General features: G+C 44.3%; 1 protein-coding gene and 1 long non-coding RNA gene across 19 annotated transcripts in view; both read right to left on the reverse strand.

The window, feature by feature from the left end:
* Nucleotides 1–474: 474 nt before the first annotated feature.
* Nucleotides 475–3,438, reverse strand: LOC141381973 (uncharacterized). Its single transcript, XR_012402919.1, has 6 exons — nt 3,320–3,438; nt 2,987–3,213; nt 2,788–2,883; nt 2,258–2,704; nt 2,006–2,125; nt 475–1,084 (listed from the first exon to the last, which is right to left on the reverse strand). It is a non-coding gene; the product is annotated as an uncharacterized lncRNA (long non-coding RNA).
* The window catches only part of LOC567883 (NOD-like receptor C), a 56,053-nt gene continuing 38,480 nt past the window's right edge, over nt 3,241–20,813 (reverse strand). For all 18 annotated transcript variants that reach the window (XM_073949045.1, XM_073949049.1, XM_073949042.1 and 15 more), the window contains 2 exons: nt 5,812–5,858; nt 3,241–5,731 (listed from right to left, as the gene is read on the reverse strand). In XM_073949045.1, coding sequence (XP_073805146.1) covers nt 5,205–5,731; nt 5,812–5,858 — 574 coding nt within the window. In that variant the 3' untranslated portion in view covers nt 3,241–5,204. The remainder of the gene's footprint in view (nt 5,732–5,811; nt 5,859–20,813) is intronic.

Here is a 20,813-nt window from a genome sequence, read left to right on the forward strand (position 1 = left end):
TTTGGCCCAGATTTAAACATGTGATAAGTGGGCCATGTGAGTTTGGCCAGTCTTGACCCACATTTAAAACACACTAAAATCATTTTTGAGTAAAGAAAAAAAACTCTACCAATCAGGTCACTTTGAGAAAAAGCGTGCCCATAGTGTGCCTAAAGCGCATCACTCCATGGGTTTATCAACTTCATTGCAATCGTGACACACCAACCTATCTGGCCCAGTTCAGGCCCAGTTATGGGTTATTAACTTGGCTGAGACTTGGCCCAGATATGGTCTGTGTTTGGCTCTTGTCTGGAAGCCAGATTTGGTCCAGTCATGTACCGTAATTCACTGCGGCATGTGGGCCAAGCAAAACCTGATTGTGTGGGCCAGAGCTGGGCCAGAGAAATGTTGCTATGTGGGTTGTGACCGGTTTGCTGTGTGTTTCTTCAGTTGTTTGTGTTGTGAGAGATTTGCAGCATGTGTGTTGTCAAACTGATGAAGATCGTCTCTTTATTTGCTGGGTTTTTTTGTAAATGCATGAGCTTTTCCTTAAATTGCCTGTGCTAGATGATCTGTTTCCTTATTAACACATCAGTTCATTCATTTATTTTCTATTGAGTGGGAATAAGGTGTCCACTTCCTTCAGGTACAAATGAATCTGGGTCACAGGCATGACATTTCAGAGCTTTCCAAACACTACAACTCTTCACGCATCTCCAGCGTCTGCAGCATGTTCCAGAGGGAAAGTTCAGGAACTTGCTGTGTTTGGTCTTTGCTCTCCATCCAATTTCCAGCTCAAAATCAAGAATCTTAATGTGCCCTGTCCTCTACTCTCCACTGTCCACTCAGCCCTCGCTCTTCATCCTCCCCCAGAGAGTGAGAAGGACTTTAAGACAGCAGATGAGAAGGTATGGTAAATGCTGTCCACTTCTGGATGAGGAACGGCGCCCGCACTCTTTTACTAGTTTTCATTGTGCTGTAATGACGGTGAGGTGGTGTTTAATGGCTGACCAAAGTATCCGACTGCCGTTCACATGCGTCTTTCACCAAAGCCAGTGTATCTGCCTACTCCCCTTTAGAATCAGAGTTTTACCTCAGTCCTCATCTGAAACAGAAAGTGTTCAGTATTATTAGTTCTCCAAACGCTTCTTTATCATCAACAGCTATTTATTGTGTTTGTTGTGATGGTGTTATGACGTGTGTGAACACTAGATGGCACCAGAGGTTTATAAGGGTTTATGTGAGACGAGACAGACTGAACTTCAGGCAGACTGAACTTGTAAATCAAGAAGACACTTGTTCCAACTGGGCGTCAGTATTATAAGACACGAACATGACAGTGTTCTCTTATTTACACATTAAACATAAAGATGATATGATGGTGGGAAAGATATTCTCTAATCTTCAAGACTACGTGTTTTCTACATTTAATAAATGCATTAGTCTGAATGATCACAGTTCAGAAGGTGCTTCTCTACTTTTGGTCTAATGTATTTATGGACAGATTGTGGGAGACGACTGAAAGACATTGATTCCTCAGATCAGTCAGAAACAGGAGCATTAGTCTGTATTTACATGTGTTGAAGTGTCATGAAGCATCGTGTTCAGGAGCTTCATCAAGTTCTGCTCAGCTGATGGACTCCTCTACTTCAGTCTGATCATTAGCTAAGATTAAAGGAGGAATCTCGGTCAGAGGAGATTATAATCAGATGAATATATGGTAGAGTAATACATGATTAAAGGTTGGATTAATGTCTGACTGGTCTTCAGTAATGCTGCTCTTGCTCATTGGGACAGATGCTATAGTGTGTGTGACTGAATGTTCTCCTGTTGAAGAATCTTTCCAGATTTGTCTGAGTGGCGTTTAGACCAACACAGGCTCATTCTGAAAACGTAGTCTCGCTGACGTTTCTGGAGACCGAGAATCATGTAGCCGGAGGTACGTATGGCTGCATTTCAGTTTTTAATCGAACTCTACGGGGCGGTATGACGGTGTTCCTTTGGTGTTTACCTGCTGACCGCTTACCTCCGTGTGGAGGGCTTTCCCACTGCAACCAGTTTGTCCAGTTAGCTTGTCGTGTACGTCGGCGGACTTGAGATGCAGAGAGGAGCTGACCATGACGACGACAATGATCCGGGTTTGAGTCTGGGGAAGAGCGGTTCCAGAAATCAGCAAAGACAAAAACAGAATCCACAAAATAAAGTGAACAACAGGGGGAGAATGCGGTCAAATCTGAAAACATGGTCAAATCAGACGAGGGCTTTCTTCTGCGATCACCTTTTGTGTCGTAACTCCTTGTGCAAGGTGTCTCTGGTGGTCTGTGGGATCAGCGCAGGTCTTCCTCATGACTGTGTGTCCTCCAGAACTCGACTGAGAGCATGTGAAGACTCTTGCAGTTGATTATCTGATCAGAGTGTGTCTCCAGAGCTCTTCAATACTGAACCCTTCACAATATTCTCATTCTCTCACTCACTCAGTTTGGGGCTTTCAATATTCTGAAGAACAACACGGCCACGATGTAAACACCCCGCCACGCGCTTAGACAACATCAACAGACGCAAGACACCAGCCTCTAGTGTCGTCTTCTTGTTGGTTTCCTCGCTGATCTCCTCCTCAGATTAGACAGCTGATTGTTTGAGTGTCTGACCATTCTCCTGGTCTTGCCTCGAGGAACTCCATAACAGTGTGTAGAGATTTCCCACTGGTCTGATGAGTTGGACACCGCTGCAGGAGTGCAGAAACACAGATGACTACAGTGAACACTGTTTCTCTGGTGTATGTAAATCACTCCACCTTTATCAGTTTACCTGGACATCAGTCTAACATGTAGGACTAGTGCTGTTACCAGTGAGATCAGTGTAGAAAATGCACAGCTTTCTTACATATCAAATCAAGGAAAATAACTGTAAGAAGGGAGATATTTAGTAGAATGTTCTACTTCATCAGTAAGAAAGAACAGTGCAGACGTCAGTGGTGTCAGGCAGTCTCCACAGACACCTCACTCACAGGCCCCAGTGCACACCTCTCCCTGCTCCTCCATCCTCTGACCCAGAAACACATGGAGCTCAGCCATCTTGTAGGAGAACTCAGTGCTCTAATTGCTCTGTGAGGATGGAGATGATGATCATGATGGAGGAAACACCGCTGGACCCTGTGCTGAAGTGTTTTACTGACTAAACATGACATGTGTAAACTCTTCTCTTCACATCCGCAGCAATAACCCCTGACTCCAGCTGAAGAATCAAACACAGAGTAATGTGAATATTCAGCAGAGCTTTATTGTTAATCAGTTTCTCTTTCACAGCTACAAATAAAGCAGATAATAACAGAATAACTCACTGATAATCAGGAGTAAAATAAATCAATGGTGGTTTAGTGGAGGCTGAAGCTCTGACAGACTGAATGATTCTCTCATATTGAAGAATCAGAGGCACAGAGCTGGTAGAGCTCCACTAGAACTGGGGAAATGACACACTATTAGTCACATTTAGTAGATAAACTCAGTCTGGACTATACGTTTACACATTGAACAGTCGACTGATCTGATCCAACACACATGAATGACTCTTATAAACTGCTCATGGGGCAGGAAGAGCTGGACTTCAGCTGACAGACTGAACACCTCCTCACTTCACTACAGAGCTGATCTGCTTATCTGATGATCAGAAAACACAGCAAGACGGATGAAGATGGAGGAACACATACAGCTAATTTCACATCAATACAGTAAAACAATAATGCTCAGATGAAGCAGAATTACTCAGATGACCACAGTGATGATGGATTAACTGCAGAGCACAGTATTCAGCTTCTTTAACACTATAGATGGAAGATTACAGCAGAAATACACATGAACATTACTGAAAATACTAAAGCATTATAAGGCGGTGTATAATTGATAGTAATTAATAATTACATTAAACGTAAGTGTTTGAATCTTTTTTTTAAAAAAGTACTAATATTAAACAGTATATGGTAACATATTTATGAAAGTAACATGAAAGTCTGATATTATTGACAGCCAGACACCAGGACAAGCAGAGACAAACTCCTACAGTTTATATCAGACATCAGATCCAGCTCATCTCATTACTGATCAACTGAACAAAGCAGCTTACAGTGGGAGTGAAGAGACTCCAGGGCTGTTTCTCAATACTCTCAAAGTTAAGACTTGGAAAAACCAACTCCCGGGGATGCAAGTCGGTACTTCTTCAAATGGAACAGCAGTGTACTTTATAACATCACTTACCTCACCATGGATTCATCAGTTTCACTCTACATTAACAATAAAATGACTGAATTACCTAAAGCACGACCCTGTAATTAATATTATATTAATATTATATATCTACATTTTTGATTTAAGAAAATATATATGTTCATATAAATGTGAAATAAACTGAGTTATTATACACGGACATGTGTCTTTGATTATTAGATTTAAGAAACTGCAATGGTAATTATAGAAGTATATACACGGTAAGAAATAAAGATTACGTCAAACAATTTGGTAAACAAAGACAAACAGCATACAACACGGTAACATAATTAAAGACAATTATTAAACGTAACAAAATAATACTGCCAAAATAATACATTTGAGAACAAATAATAGATTCATAAGACCAAATACTGTCCGTTAGATATTCACAAGATGAATTAAATATCATGTTTAAACTACAATGGAGTGATGAGATCCAGCAGTACATTCGAGATGGCCTGGCCGGAGTAAAGCTGCTATGGCAGGGGAGCTGATGACGGAGCTCCCGCTGGCAGGCTGGGAGTCGGAGTCCGCATAAGCTGAGCCACATTGCCAAAGACGCGCTATCTTTGTGAATAAACTGCCGATTTGAGTGAAAAACTGTTAAAACTTTATTTTGTGACACAGTAAAGGAGTATTTTTAAAACTGTGCGGGTTTCCTCCTCCACTATTAGTGTTTGCTGGTTACGCTGCAATGCATTCTGGGAACCCAAGCTTCGCAAGGTCACCTCTCGATGCATCTATAGCCAAAGGGGCGGAGCAAGTACACATGCGGGAATTTCATCTATATTTAGCAAGATGTGAACTTTAAATTAGAACAGTATTTTGGCGACGGTTGATGACGTTTCAGGAGGACACAAAAACGCAAGTACAGACAAGAACGCATAATGAGAAACAGCCCAGATCATCTCACTGCTGCTGACTGATCCTGCAGAGGATTCTGGGTAAATCTCTCATCAGTCTTCAGCACAGTTTGACTGATGATCCAGACTCAGCCCAGAACCCAGGATAGAGCGGCTCAGAGAATGTGGTCTGGACTGAGTGGATGAGGATGGTTGTGTCTTCACTGATGTTGTAGAAGATCAGAGTTCCTGCACTGTGATCCACAAACACTCCTATTCTCCTGCTGATCTGCTCCACTGGGAGATCAGTCTGTGTGTGATTGTGTCTGAATAAGAATCCCAAACCCTTCAGGAAGACTAGACTCCAGGACTGAGCATTATTTCCAAACCAACACTCTTTACCTCGTCCCTTCCTCCTGATGCTCTTATATGCCACTGCTATATCCATACTATCTCCACTGCAGTCAATCTCCCAGTAACAGCGTCCACACACACTCTCTCTGCTCAACACCTGAGGATGATGATCAAATCTGTCTGGATGATCAGGATACGGCTGAATCTCTTCCACACATGTCAGCTCTCTGTTCTCCTCAGACAGTTTGAGTTGAGGGTGTGCTGTGTTTGGATCCAGAGTGAGGAAACGAGCATCTGAACACAAGAACACACACATTTACAACACAACAACACTCACTACAGCTGTGTGTGTGTGTGCGCGTGTGTAGACCTACATTTGTGCAGTCCTGCTGTAATCCTCTTCTCTCCTCCATGATCCAGACTGTAAACACACACAGATTGACATTCAGTCAGTAACACACACTGAACACACTTTATTTTCAGCAGATCTGCAGTCAGAGTTAAACACATCAAACATCACCCCTTATGTCCACATATTTAATTCAGTCATGTTGACATTAGATGGCTGGTAAATGCTTGATTCTGATTAGCTGATCTGGATCTTTCTTCAAAGTAAGTGAAAGATCCAGAAGGGCATCCTGCTGATGTGATTCAGAAGGGCAGTGTATTGAAGCCTGTATGAAAGCACTGATTACTATACGGTTCTATATCACCTTAAAGGATATATTATCCAATTGATGTCCAAAGAATAGGGGAAGAGTAAAGAGGTCAGACACAAATTATTATGTTCAAACATTGTATCAATTTCTTTATGATTAATGTGTAAACATAATCATCACAATACAAATCAAATAAAATAGCATAGGCCCACGTAAATGAAAACAATTATCATATAAGATGACAATAATTACAGTACTGGAAGGTTGTAATATAGTGGGGAAATAAATCCCAATAGTTTCAGAGGACTTATAAACAGAAGGGTCCAGCGATCACTTGTAATATGGTGAAATAAGTCCCAATAGTTTCACAGAAAAATCCACCTCATAAACAGAAGGTCCAGCGATCACTTCAGCAGTCGATCAATAGTAGTGATGTCATCAGCCAGTGTGCAACATTTGCCGGGATCTTATCTTCATTTGCAATGAATGTATAATGTATAATGAGTGATTGTGTAAAAGCAAGTGATCAGATTAAGTTAAATGTTGCTGTAAATGTTCATGCAGTAGCGGGTGATTGTGTATGTATGTGTGTGGTTCTATAATAAAGAAAAAAAAGGTTTAATTAGTCCTCAAACTACTCACGGAAAAATGCTGCGTCATTATTACTACACGTGAATAAACACGTGAAAGATCACGAACACATAATATAATAAACGTGTCGTTCTGATACAGTTGCAAACTATAAATATGCATATAGATGCATGTATATATACATCGAATGATAATTAAAGTTTTAACAATGAACTATGAACACTCACGTTTCTTCAATGACGCACATCATAAAGTTCTGTCAAACTCTGAAGTAATCACACCACATCTTCCTGTCATCTGATAGGATTCAGTCAAACTGCCTTCTCTGAGGATGCTGTGATTGCAATCCTAACAGTTTGTTGGCTTTAACTCTCTAAACTGGCGACTGAGCATCACGATGCGCACCTGCCTTTCTCTCTGTTCCTCTTTCATTACTGTGTCGAACACTTTCACTTTATTCATTGAACTCGCGAGCGGACCTTTTAACCACGCCCACATAATAACAAAACAGGTAAAGACTAAATGTACAGTTAGAAAACAAAATAATTAAACAATCTTTTGTACAGGCAGTGTTCTATCAGATGCTCATTGGTTTAACTTTCATTCACCGTCATTCATTTTAAAAAGCACCCGCTCCATTTTATTTGTGTATATTTCACTGGAATGCATAAACTCTACTCTACAGGTGCCTGAGAGTTAGCTGAGGAGCTGACATTAATCATACTATTCCCTCTAGTGAACGCATAAGAACTGTCATCATAATTCTTTACTCGAGTGCACGCCTCAATGTCTCGCGCCCCTTAATTGGTGCTGGCGCTCCCCCGGTGGGCCACGCCCCACAGTTTGAAAACCCCTGCCGTAAAGACTGTGTCTGTTCCAGATACTGTGTGCTCCAGAAAACATCTATTAAGAGTGAAAAGTTGAAGTGAAACAGACATTATTTAAAGCTCGGTCTCCTAAACACCAGGGGCCTCGTGTATCAATGCTGCATACACACATAGGGCTCTATTTTGAGGGTCCATGCGCAGAGCGCAAAACGCAGGGCGCAGACACTTTCAGGGCGTGTCAGGACGCGTTTTTGCTAATTTAAGGACGGGAAATCTGCCTTGCGCCGCGGTGCATGGTCTAAAAGGGTTGAGTTTATTTTCTTAATGAATTATAGGTGTGTTTTAAGAATAAACCAATCAGAGTCTCATCTCCCATTCCCTTTAAGAGCCAGCTGCGTCACGCCAAGAGCTCATTCGCTATTTACAGGACGCAAAGTAAGTGTAAGTGGAAAAACTGAGCATTTCACAAGCAAACAGTTCACAGTTAACAGAAAACTGTTAAACAGAGCATCTACTGCATGAGAATGAGAGATAATGGATCTACTTTCACTTTTGCTCTTGGATAGGGAAACCTTTATGCTCAGACATCAATTAGTCTATAAATAATTAATTTTGTTTGTTAAGTGCAAAGATTTGTGTAAAAACTATTTCTAAATTCAGTTCTGATTTCCAGCAAACGAATAAATGAACAATAATAATGAAGTGTGCTTAAAAACCTGAGTTATATCCTAATACACATGCTGTGCCCCATATGGTCTAAAACCTGACAGGTGGGCAAATCTAAGCTTGTTTTTAATAAAACAAATATAAATATGGATATAATAAATAATACTGCTAATAATAATAACATTATACAAAAGCAAATTGTTATGAATGAACTGAAAAAGCCTCCCGAGATGAAGAAGACATGAAAGCAGTGATTTTTCATATTTATGTAGGCTAGAAAATAATATGTTTTGTAATATTTTAATCCTTTATATTTATATCCTATATCTATTCTTATTATATCCTATATATATCCTTAATATTTACATTTTTTCATATGTAAAGATATTTGCCTATTGCTCTCTTGTGTGTATTAAGCAGTGTGTAAGCGAGGCGCAACTCTGCGCTGGAGTTTAGACCGGGTTAGTTTTGGTCTAATGAAAAATCTATTATAGTTTCTCAAAATAGCGACGCGCCAGCGGCCCGCCTCAGAACGCCTTCCTTTTTAAACCAGAACGCCTATGAGCGCAAAAATGAGCGCTAATGCATTTGCTATTTACCACTCTAGTGCCAAGCTGAAACTAGCAAAAGACTATTGCGCCGCGCCTTGACATGCGCCACACTGCGCCGGGTGTATGATAGGGCCCAAAAACTTAGCATACGCTAGGTTTCACGCTCATGTTTGAATTTACTAATGATGAAATGAACGTGAGAATGTGCGTTGGTTAACGCTTGCACAACTACTGGTTTTTGCTAATTGACTTTTCAAAACAATACTCGAGTTACTCGACTACCCGTGGTTCAAGCCAGTGGTGCCTGCAGCCACAGCTGTACGCTCTACCTGCCATGAGAGGGCGGGAATTAATGGCGCTTTTTATTTATTTATTTATTTATTTGTGACATAATTTGAAATTGATTATTAAACAGTATACACTACAGCTGCCTGCTTTTCCACTATCGTGCCAAATCGTTCTGAGAACACTTGGGTATGGTTACAGTTGGTTCTCCACTGAGGACTCCGAGAGAACTTAACCAACAGCTACATGCACCGCTGAAAGACTTTTTTCTGCTGTGCATCGAATTAAGACACGCTATTGATGTTCACAATCCTGTAGCTACATATATCCATGAAACACAAACTTGAAGACTCTTTGAACAACGAGAAAATAACTGCACTTCAGTCAAGCCAGACGTCTTGTTTTGTGATTTAATGCCGGCTTTACCACCCGAAGGACGGTTACGGTGTGTTGAGATGTCGGCCGTCACCGGAGAAAGTCTAATCTTTCATTACTTTATTGGGGTTGTGTTTGAAAGCTTTAGTGGCACTGTAGCTGTCCAAGGTGCTGTTGCATGAGTTAAATTATAGCGTAAATATGCAGTTGAAGAGGCTTGATAGAGTTAGCTGGGAGCCCGGCTAGTAGAGAGTTGCAATAGTCCAGTCTGGAGAGAACAAGAGCTTTAATAAGGAGTTGAGCTGCATGTTCAGATAAGAAGGGTCGGATCTTTCTGATGTTATAGAGTGTGAATCTGCACGATCAAGCAGTTCTAGAAATGTGGTCAGAGAAGTTTAGTTGGTCATCAATTGTTACTCCAAGGCTTTTCACCATTTTGGATGCAGTAATGGTTGCCCCATCCATCTGGATTGAAAAGTTATGGTGTAGAGTCGGGTTGGCAGAAACTACAAGCATTTCCGTTTTTGCGAGGTTCAGCTGAAGATGATGATCTTTCATCCAGTGTGAAATATCCAACAGGCAGGCTGAGATACGAGCTGGAACCGAGGGATCATCAGGATGAAAAGAGAGGTATAGCTGGGTATCATCAGCATAGCAGTGGTAGGAGAATCCATGTCTCTGGATGACTGGTCCTAGAGATGATGTGTAGATGGAGAAGAGAAGTGGCCCAAGAACAGAGCCCTGTGGTACCCCAGTGTTTAGATGCTGTAGGTTGGACACCTCTCCCCTCCAAGACACCCTGAATGACCTGTCAGAGAGGCAAGATCTGTATTGACGAGGCTCACACACCGAGTACTTTTGTCAGAATGCTTTATTCTTCTCATATAACTCAACTGGGCTTACCTTGGCCTCGTACTGCCATCTAGTGGCCTCTAATGATAGGTCTTCAAAACACCTATCAATACATCTTCTCTTTTTTTTTTTTTTTTTACTTGAAAACTATAACTTTTATACATATATATGAACAATTTACATTTCTTCTATTAGCCTTTTTGGTTTTTGTATTTGCCTCTTTGGACGTTCTGTCAGTCTCTCAACATCATTCTTTCTGTCAGTCTCTGTTAACTTGTCTTGCAATTCTGATTGTTCTTTTTGCTTTGAGATTTCCACATCCTGAAAGTCACTTTCTTTGCTTCTTATGGCTCTCTGAAGCACTTTCAGCAGGTGTCTTCTGTTCCGCCTCATTAACTTTCCATGTTCTGTCAACACTTCATAAGACCTGGGCATAGTCTCTTTTGTCACTTTGGCCAACGGTCCCCACTGTCCATCACATCTCACCCGTACCACGTCTTCTTGAGCCAGTGGACTCAATGGTTTTGCTGTTCTGTTGTAATAGTTCATCTGCCTCTCTTTCACATGATTCACAGAACTTTGCATCATGTGATGATTAGCTGATGGACGTCTTTTCCGCAGTTTCCGATTCATGAGTTCCGCTGGTGAAAGGCCATTTTCAATAGGTGATGCCCTGTAGTTAAGAACAGCCAGGTGAGGATCTTCTCCTGTCTCTGCTGCTTTTTTCAACAGGCGCTTCACAATCTGTACTCCTTTCTCTGCTAAACCGTTGGATTCTGGATAAAGAGGACTCAATGTTATGTGGTCAAATCCATAATTTCTTGCAAAGTCTTTAAAGCTCTGACTGATAAACTGTGGTCCATTATCACTTATTACAGTCATTGGGATACCATGACGTGCAAATATGGCTTTTGTTTCTACAATTACTTGCTTCGATTCAGTCAAATATAATTTGGACATTTATGGGGGCATGTAACATGTTTCTGTGTTTGTTTGTTCTCAGTGATCTTTAATACATACTGGGTGGCTACGCAAAATATTTTCTAAAATGTCAAGCAGGATTTTGTCTATAGCTTTAATTAAGAAGACAATAAAATAATAAAACTTACAAAAAAATAAAATAAAAATGCAAAGATAAAAAAAGCAAAATTTTGCTAAATTATAATTTTTTGTTTTTATTTTACTGGATGCATTCGTTGTTTAATGTTTGAATACTAAAATAACAGCCAAGGAGGCGGTGCTGGATTTGTGCGTACTTTGGAATGAAATCCTGCAGGCGCCCCTGGTTTGAGCTACTAGTTAAAAAGACACAAAGAAGTCCTTCTCAATATGTTTTAGTAATTCATAGCTGAATGCATTGATTTCATAGCAACATTATATTACTTTATGTTACAGAGTAATATAAAAATAAAAAGCTGCACGCAACATTTTCATTTAACATCTGCGTCATAAGCTTGCGTTATATGCGAAGCAAACTCATGTTCATCCAGTAAAACTTTAAGTTATTAATGTAACTTCATTATTTTTCAGCTGTAATAAGAACTAAGTAAAACTTAATTGTTAAACCAGTTCGGAAAGATAAGAAAAGTTCTCGTCAACAATACAGCTGACCCGAAAAAAGTTAATTAATAAATTAATAAATAATGCAAAAATAAAAAGTTGAAATTGAAAATACTTAAATGAAATATTTATAATACAAACGAAAAAAAATAAATAAATAAAGCTCGGCTAATTATTGCATTTTAATTATACATTTAATGTAGGCTATAGAAAGCAAAAGTAGACACACACGAAACCTAAAATGCATCCTGAAAACTCACTCATAACGCAGTATTCATAAAACTAATTAAAAGATTAATAAAATTATTCTGAGCTAGGCTAAATCTCATTCAATCATTTAATTTCTGCTACATTTCAACCAATGACTGTAAAAAATATGGACGACGCGACAGCCCCTTTTCCCATTGAACGCCTTGAGGGCAAAACGCCTGCTTGACGGGCACAAACTGTCGCAAAAGACTGCTGAAATTGGAGCCAGACATGCGCAGAAGGACTGTCTGATGGAGCCAGAGGAGGAGCCGATAAAATGAGCGGAGTCGAGCTTCCAACCAAACGCTTTATGTAAAATCAACCACGCCCCCCGAACTGCTCACTCGACTGCCGGTGTCTGCACTATAACAAACGCTCACTGATGTAAATAGAAGCACTTACATTAAAAAAACACAATAATATACGGTTTAAAAACGGTGTGATGTAAGCTGTTAAACTTTAATAAAAGCAATACATGGTGGACTGCAGAAATAAACGATCTTTTATACACTCTAGCCTGAACATGAGCACAAATAACATATTCTCTTATAACAGGGTTGTTGGTATTTGTTATCTTCATAGGGGTAGAAATAACACTTGTAAAATATGAACAATAACATATAAACAACACATACATTATAGGAAAGGTTTTTATTTTAATTAGCATCAACAGAATCCAAAATATAGCCTACACACCATAACGATTTACCATGCGGGAACAATCGTGCGTTTAGAAGATAAATACAGCAAGATTACTAAATATCAACAGGATATTTACACATCCCAACCCTGCAATTTGTCAATTTGTGCAAAAAAAAACTTTGCAGTATTAATACAACGTCTATCTGCTGCAACATCACTATATTGTGTATTGATTTTCGCTTGAATTGTTTATTTATTTAATTTTTTTGTCTCCGTTTTCATTTGGTTTATTCGATGCCTTCATTATATCTGGCAACGAGGAATTTACATTCATTTTAATGTTTAGTTGGAGTTTTCAAATAAAACGGCAACAGTAAATGATGTAAATAAATGTCTAACATTTACAGCTCTATTAGGCTATATAAGATTCGGTTTCAATAATGTTTTATAACAGCAAATTCAGTAGATTACTTAATAACATGCCAAAACTTAAAATGCAGAGACGTCCTGCAAAGCAAGTTCAAATAACCTTACAGAAGATCAACGTGGAGATTATTATTTAGACACATAACGAGAATTACTGCTACTGATCATCTGTATTTTCCGTGTACTTAATTTAGTTTATTTGTCATTTATTGTGCAGTTTTATTGTCATATTTAGCCTATATTGAATTTCCTAATTCTTGTGCACTACAAAATGTATTCAATTGTATTATTATTTAATATTTGTGCAATCAATACAGGTTTATTGTTATTTATTTTGTCCTATATTTGAATATATGCGATGTATGCCGTTTGCATCTTTATTCAAAGGTTAAACAGTGCAACACTTTGCGTTTACATATAGCCTGCGTTTGCTGTCATATCAACACAAATGTTTTAATAACGTTAACAAAGGTGAGGGTTTATATAATGAAGATTCAATCGCGCCAGCTCCGGGCCGCAGCGCACATAACTTACTCGCGGCGGCGCGGGCCGATTCCAGCTCGCTCGGCCGCCGCATCTGGCTCGATTGACTCGGGCTGGAATCGGGCAGTGAGTCCACGCATCCGAAGTATGTCCTGCAGAGATAGTCAGTCTGAGAGGTAAGTCTCCAGCAGGCGAGAATCTAGCCGGAATCGGCCCAATTGTATTTTGCTATCTGGGTGACTAGGCATACGTGTCAGCATTAAATTACTGCTAAAAACAAACTGTTTACAAAAATGAAGATCTGCACCTATTTCAGCACAATAACCAGTGCCTTAATCGACCAGAACCATCTTTCGGGACATTTTATTGCAAGTGTAATTATTTTTTTTATTGGGGTTCAAGTCTCCTTCATTAACACGGAAGAGGCGGGCTTTATGACTTGTACTGCAGCCAGCCCCCAGGGGGCGATCTAACGGCCGAAACCTTCACTCAAACGCAGGCTTGCGGCACACTTGGTTTCAACAGTTACGAAAATAACAAAATGAACGAATAAATATCGATAAATGAACGATCATGTGCGCGCAAGTAATAGTCTGTTATACAACAAGTAGTCTGATTTAAAAAAAAAAAAAAAACTCTAATATTTAAGTTTCCAGCAGTGATAACAAGAATGAAAATAATTTTGGTTCTGAAAATAAATAGTTCAACAAGCGACAATAGTCTATACAGCCAAACAGAAAATAAATAATACATAAAATATTTATAAATAAATGATTTAAATAAATGAAAAAATATACGCTAAGATAATAAATAAAATATGCGCAGACACAGTAAAATAACAAATGACTGCATGATATTTTAACATGCAGACATAATGTATGAGAAAATGTATTTCATATTTAAAAGTTATAGAAAAAAAGCCGCAACGCAACTATGAATGAAAAGCCGTCTGCAATTTAATCATTTTATATTTACCCTGTTTTTGACAGAAATAAGGGATAGAATCTTACTTCATCTGACTTTATACAGAACACAAGTCATCCCCGCTCTCATCTTTCAGCCAGTCTTTAGTCAAACTCATAGATCACTTAGAAGCGCATCCACGTGAGAGGGATGCAGGTTGCTCTTTGTCTTGTTACAGTGTTGCCAGCAATATAAACTTTTTCACTTCGTCTGCTGGTGGCAGGGATAAAGAAATGATTTCACTAGCTTGGATAGTAGGGGAAACGTTCGAGGTCACAGAAGTAACCCTTCGTTCCCCGAGGAGGGGAACGGACGTGCTATAAGTGGATTTGATGTTCTAAATCCACGTATGGGAGGTTTCGGTTCAGAAGCCGATTGTCTGGAGAGTATTGAACGGGCCAATGAAAGCAATGAATTGGCAGCGCAAGCTTGCGCAGGTGTGCTGCATCTCCAATTAACTGAGCATATAAGCAGACCTGGCACCAGCAAACGCTATCCTCTTTAAGCTGAAGAGACTTTCAAACAGCTAAGGGACAGTCATTATGACGACGGAGTACAGCACTTTCGTTCCCCTCCTCTGGGAACGAAGGGTTACTTCTGTAACCTCGAACGTTCCCCTTCGGTTGGGGAACTCCAGTGCTATAAGTGGATTTGATGTTCTAAATTGGATTTGATGTCACGTATGGGAGCCATTGAAAGCGCCATAATGACTGCACCTTACCAACGCCTCCGATGAGAGGGCAGTCAGGCAAGCGTGACGCACCCAAATCATGGAAGGCGCGGTCCTCCAACTTGCTCTTGGACCTAACTTATCCCCACTTCAAGAAAAGCTTTACGGAATAGGTATATTTTTTTTGGGAATCGCTAGCGTCTAGATAATTCTAGGAAATACGACAGTACGTTGGGAAGCGTGCAATCCCGGTAGGGAGGACGCTGTGGAGACCATCCGCACCCAATAGGGAAACAAATGGAATTACATATGGACTAACCCTGAGAAGGGGGAGTGCGCATAAGAAGGTGGTTAGCGGATAGGGAAGGCACGGGTCCACCCAGGGGCGGAAATAAGCATATGGGATCGCCAGAGGGGCACCTATACCCAAAAACGCGGGCTGACCAGCGGGCAGACCTAACGTAGTGGGCCAGCAGGTGACTCCTCCGCTGAGTCAGTGCTGGGGGCCTCGGAGGAATCTGCAGGGCACACCGAACGGGTAACTTTACTGACAGATGGGAAGGTGCACATCTCTCCGTGTTAGGGAAAAAAGGCACCGCAAGCGTGTTACAACACCCCACCGAGTTGTTTCCTCGATCACCAAGGGTTACCTAATACCCTTGAGGAAACTGGCTCCACTCGCAGATTGTAAAACCTTGCAAATGTGTTGGGTGTCGCCCAGCCCGCAGCTCTACAAATGTCTGTTAAAGAGGCTGACCTCTGCTCAAATAAGCACATGAAATGGCCTCCACAATCCAGTGGGATTATCTTTGTTTGGACACGGCACTTCCCTGCTGCCGTCTGCCATAACAGACAAAGAGCTGCTTGGAAGATCAAAAGTACTGAGTATAGTCCACATAATGCACAGGGCGCGAACTGGACAGAGTAAGGAAAGGGCTGGGTCTGCCTCCTCCGGGGGCAGCGCTTGCAGGGTTACTACCTGATCTCTAAGGGGAGTGGTAGGAACTTTGGGCACATAACCCGGGTGGGTTCTCAGGATAACGTGAGAAAAATCCGGCCCGAATTCCAGGCACGAGTTACTGACCGAAAATGCCTCCAGGTCCCCGACCCTCTTAATGGAGGCCAACGCGACCAGCAGAGATGTCTTCAGGGACAGAAATCTTAAGGATAATGAATCGAGTGGCTCGAAGGGATCTGAATGCAGGCTCGTGAGGACGAGGGCAAGATCCCAAGAGGGCATGAGAGGGGGGCGAGATGGATTAATTCGCCTAGCAACCTTAAGGAACCGCATGATGAGGTTATGCTTTCCCACGGTGCCACCAGCCACGGCGTCATAGTGAGCGGAGATGGCGGCAACGTAAACCTTGAGAATGGAGGGCTTCAGCCTGCTATCCAGCTTCTCTTGAAGGAAAGAGAGCACAACACTGATCTGGCAAGTTCGGGGGTCTTCTCTGCGAGAGACACACCATTCAGTGAATAGACTCCACTTCAGGGCGTAGGCTTGCCTCGTGGTGGGGGCTCTAGCCTGAGTGAAGATATCAACCACAGGTTACCCAAGTAAGGCAGGTTACCCAAGTCTTCCTCACGTCTAGGGACCACACATGGAGGTTCCAGAGATCGGGGCGAGGGTGCCAGATGGTGCCTTGTCCCTGAGAAAGTAGGTCCTCTCTCAAAGGGATTTGCCAGGGGAGGGCCGTCGCGAGGAGGGAGAGCTCTGATATCCAGGTCCGGTTGGGCCAGAGAGGCGCAACTAGCAGAACCTGCTCCTCGTCCTCCCTGACCTTGCACAGTAGCTGCGCGATCAGGCTCACTGGGGGAAACGCATACTTGCGTGTGCCTCGAGGCCAGCTGTGGGCCAGTGCATCCGTGGCGAGAGTGCCCTCGCTCGGTCAGGGAATAAAACAACTGGCAATGAGCGTTCTCGGGGGAGGCAAACAGATCGATCTGGGCCTCCCCGATTCGCGCCCATATCAGCTGGACAGACTCGGGGTGGAGTCTCCATTCTCCAGAGTGAATCTGCTGTCGTGAGAGCGCATCGGCTGCACGGTTGAGCATACCTGGGATGTGAATGGTGAGCAGCGATTTCAGCCGCGGGTGACTCCAGAGGAGCAGACGGCGGGCAAGCTGAGACATGCGGGGAGAGCTCGTACCCCCATACGGTTGATATACACTGCCGCCACCGTACTGTCCGTCCTGACTAGCATGTGTTGCTGCTCCAACACCGGAGAAAAACGGTGAAGAGCGAGGAACACTGCCAACAGCTCTAGGCGATTGATATGCCAATGCAGCTGGGCACCTACCTACGCAGTAACAGAGACTCGGTGTGTGCCCGCATGCCATGCGCGTCTTGGAACTCGATCTCGAAGCCAGTGCTGAAGTGGTCTCATATGGAGCAGTTCGAGCGGCGTGATAGCCGCAGCGGATGCCATATGCCCCAGGAGCTCCTGAAAATATTTCAGTGGGACCACTACTTTGCTGTCGAGCTCCCTCAGACAGTTCAGCGACAGGCGAGCGCGCTCTTTGGAGAGGCGTGCTACCATGGTGACCGAGTCCAGCTCCATCCCGAGAAAAGAGATCCTCTGCACCGGGGCGAGTTTGCTCTTTTCCCAGTTGACCTGCAACCCCAATAGGCGAAGATGCCGGAGCACCTCGTCTCTGTGCGCAGTCAATTGCTCCCGAGAGTGGGCTAAAATCAGCCAATCGTCGAGATACGCAGATGCCCGCGAGCCGAAGGGGCGCTAGGGCACCCTCCGCGAGTTTGGAGAAGACCCGCGGAGACAGAGATAGCCTGAAGGGGAGGACCTTGTATTGTCATGCTTGACCCTCGAACACAAACCACAGAAACTGATGGTGGCGTGAAAGAATGGAGACATGAAAATACGCGTCCTTCAGGTCTATGGCTGCAAACCAATCTTGAGGACGAACGCATCGGAGGATGCGCTTCTGCGTGAGCATTCTAAACGACAGCTTGCGAAGGCAGTGGTTCAAAACGCGCAGATCTAGGATTGGCCGTGACCCACCGCTCTTTTTGGGTAGGATGAAGTACGGGATGTAGAACTCGCTCTCCATCTCAGCTGGAGGTACCGGCTCGATTGCACCCTTGGCCAGGAGAGCAGCAATCTCCTCTCGCAAGACAGGGGCGGACAGGGGCTATTGACCCTGGTGAAATACACGCCCGTGAACTTGGGAGACCGTTTTGAGAACTGAAGCTCGTAGCCGAGTCTGATCCTGCGTGTGAGCCACCGCAAGGGGCTGGCCGGCGCCACTTAGGCAGGCAGAGCCCTCACTAATGACGTCACCGCAGCAATCGCTGACGTACCCGCGGAGGGGCAGCGCAGAGCGGGTGTGCTGATCTGGGGAGCGTGAGGGTCCCACAGAAGAGTTGGAGGAGAGCGATTCGCTCTGGCTCCGCACCCTGACTCCGGAGAGGGGGCTTGGGGGCTGGGAGAAGGGAGACCATCCCCCCAGCGCCCGTGAGCCACTGGCGGAGCATGCAGACCCTGCGAGCTGAGAGGCAGCGCGTCCTAGACTGGCAGGGCTTGAGCTGTGACATCCGGGGAAGGGGAAAAGTGCTATTTTACCGTAATTTTGGTGGCACTGAAAAGTACCGTTGGGATATGGGCCCCATCCTCCAGCGGGGAAAGAGCAAATTTCCTCCTCTCCGGATGGCCTGTCTCAGGGACGCTTCGCGGTCTGTTTACCGGACTTAGCGGCGCCCTGGGCAGGAGGGGCTGCCGGCTTCCCTTGGCGAGGAGCAGCGGAGGTGGATGGCTCGGCGGACGGAGCGGGCTTACGGTCCCACTGATAGATGACATTGCCCAGATGACATTGCGCATCCGACTGCTCCTTCACCGCCTTGAACTCCTGGGTGAATTCACCGACGGTGTCGCCAAACAGGCCAGCCTGGGATATGGGCGAGTCAAGAAAGCGAACTTTGGCTAAACCTGGCTGATATGCGCGATGTTGACAGAGGTGGCGTTCCTGGACCACAAGTGTGGACATCGTCTTCCCCAGCACACACGCGGCGAACTTAGTAGTCCGAGTGCATAGTCGGTCGCGGTGCGCAGCTCGTGTAACAAGCCTGAGTTAGACCCACCCTCGTGCAGCTCGGCCAGCGCCTGCGCTTGGTAGCGCTGGTAGGTGGCCATCGCGTGCAAGGCGGAAGCTGCCTGGCCCGCAGCCTTGTAAGCTCTAGCTCCGAGGGAGGCAGATAACCTACAGGCTTTGGACGGGAGACGCGGCGGACCGCGCCAAGTAGGGGCGCCACGCAGACAGAGATTGACCGCAATGGCGCGCTCCACCTGCGGGATTGCCTCATACCCCCTGGCAGCTCCACCATCCATGGTGGTGAGGGCGGAGGCGGACGCAGCGCGGACAGAGAAAGGTGCCCTCCAGGACTGCGTGAGCCTACTGTGCACTTCCGGGAAGAAGGGGACGAGAGGCTTCAAAGGCTTCACCTTCTGGTCCTCTACGTAACACCCATCTAGTCGGTCCGGCCGCGGGGCTGGGGGATGAACCATCTCCAACCCGACAGCCGAAGCAGCCCGGGAAAGCACGGCCAACATGTCCACTTCAGGATCTATTTTGACGGCGCTCGCTTGCCCAGAGGGGGCAAGCGGGTCCGGATCATTGTCGGACAATGAAAGCCCACCCTCCGATACCGCAGAAGACATCTGATCTCTGGTGTCAGCGAGCTTGAGAGCTACCATCTGGTTAGACGGATCACTCCCAGTACCCGAAGCTTGGATGGAGCGCTTGGAGGAGCGAAAGGTCCGCGAGCCCTTAGGTGGCAGATTATCTCTCACTGGAACCCTCAGATCTGCCCGGGCGCCCGCTGCAGAGCAGGAGGCCACTGGGGTTGCTCGCTCTCTTACGAAAGTTAGCCGCGATCTCAACTGCACGATGGTCATGGCATCGCAGTGACGACATCAACCGCCCCCGAGCACCACATTAACATGCTGGACCCCCAAACATGTAATGCAGTGATCGTGCCCATCATCCGGAGCCAGGAAACCCCCGCAACCAGAAACGCACAGTCGGAGCGCCATCCTAAAAAGGACGTGCTGCACGACTGTGTTGCTCTTTTAGGAAAGTTGCAACAATACGCACCGCTCAGAGGACCGAACCCAAAGGGACGCCAGGCAAGGAAGAAAACCCAGCTCGATTGTCTGCCGCTGCGTGGACTCGCTCTGGACCGGGAGACACTCGTTCGCTCGATGTGGCTGTAGCTCAGCAAGAGGAACCCTCATGAACTCGATCAGAAAAGTCTCTGAAGCGAAAAGGATAGCGTCTGCTGGCGCCAGGTGTGCTTATATGCTCAGTTAATTGGCAATGCAGCACACCTGCGCAAGCTTACGCTGCCAATTCATTGCTTTCATTGGCCCGTTCAATACTCTTTCAGACAATCGGCTTCTGAACCAAAACCTCCCATACGTGGATTTAGAACATCAAATCCACTTATAGCACTGGAGTTCCCCAACCGAAGGGGAACTGATGTTCAAGACATTACTTGGTGTTTCCTATAGGTTTTTTTCCAGCTGTGGCGGCAGGCTTTTTTTCTATACAGATCTACCAAAC

This window comes from Danio rerio, chromosome 4 (genome assembly GCF_049306965.1).
Source record: "Danio rerio strain Tuebingen ecotype United States chromosome 4, GRCz12tu, whole genome shotgun sequence".
NCBI classification, from domain to species: Eukaryota; Metazoa; Chordata; class Actinopteri; order Cypriniformes; family Danionidae; genus Danio; species Danio rerio.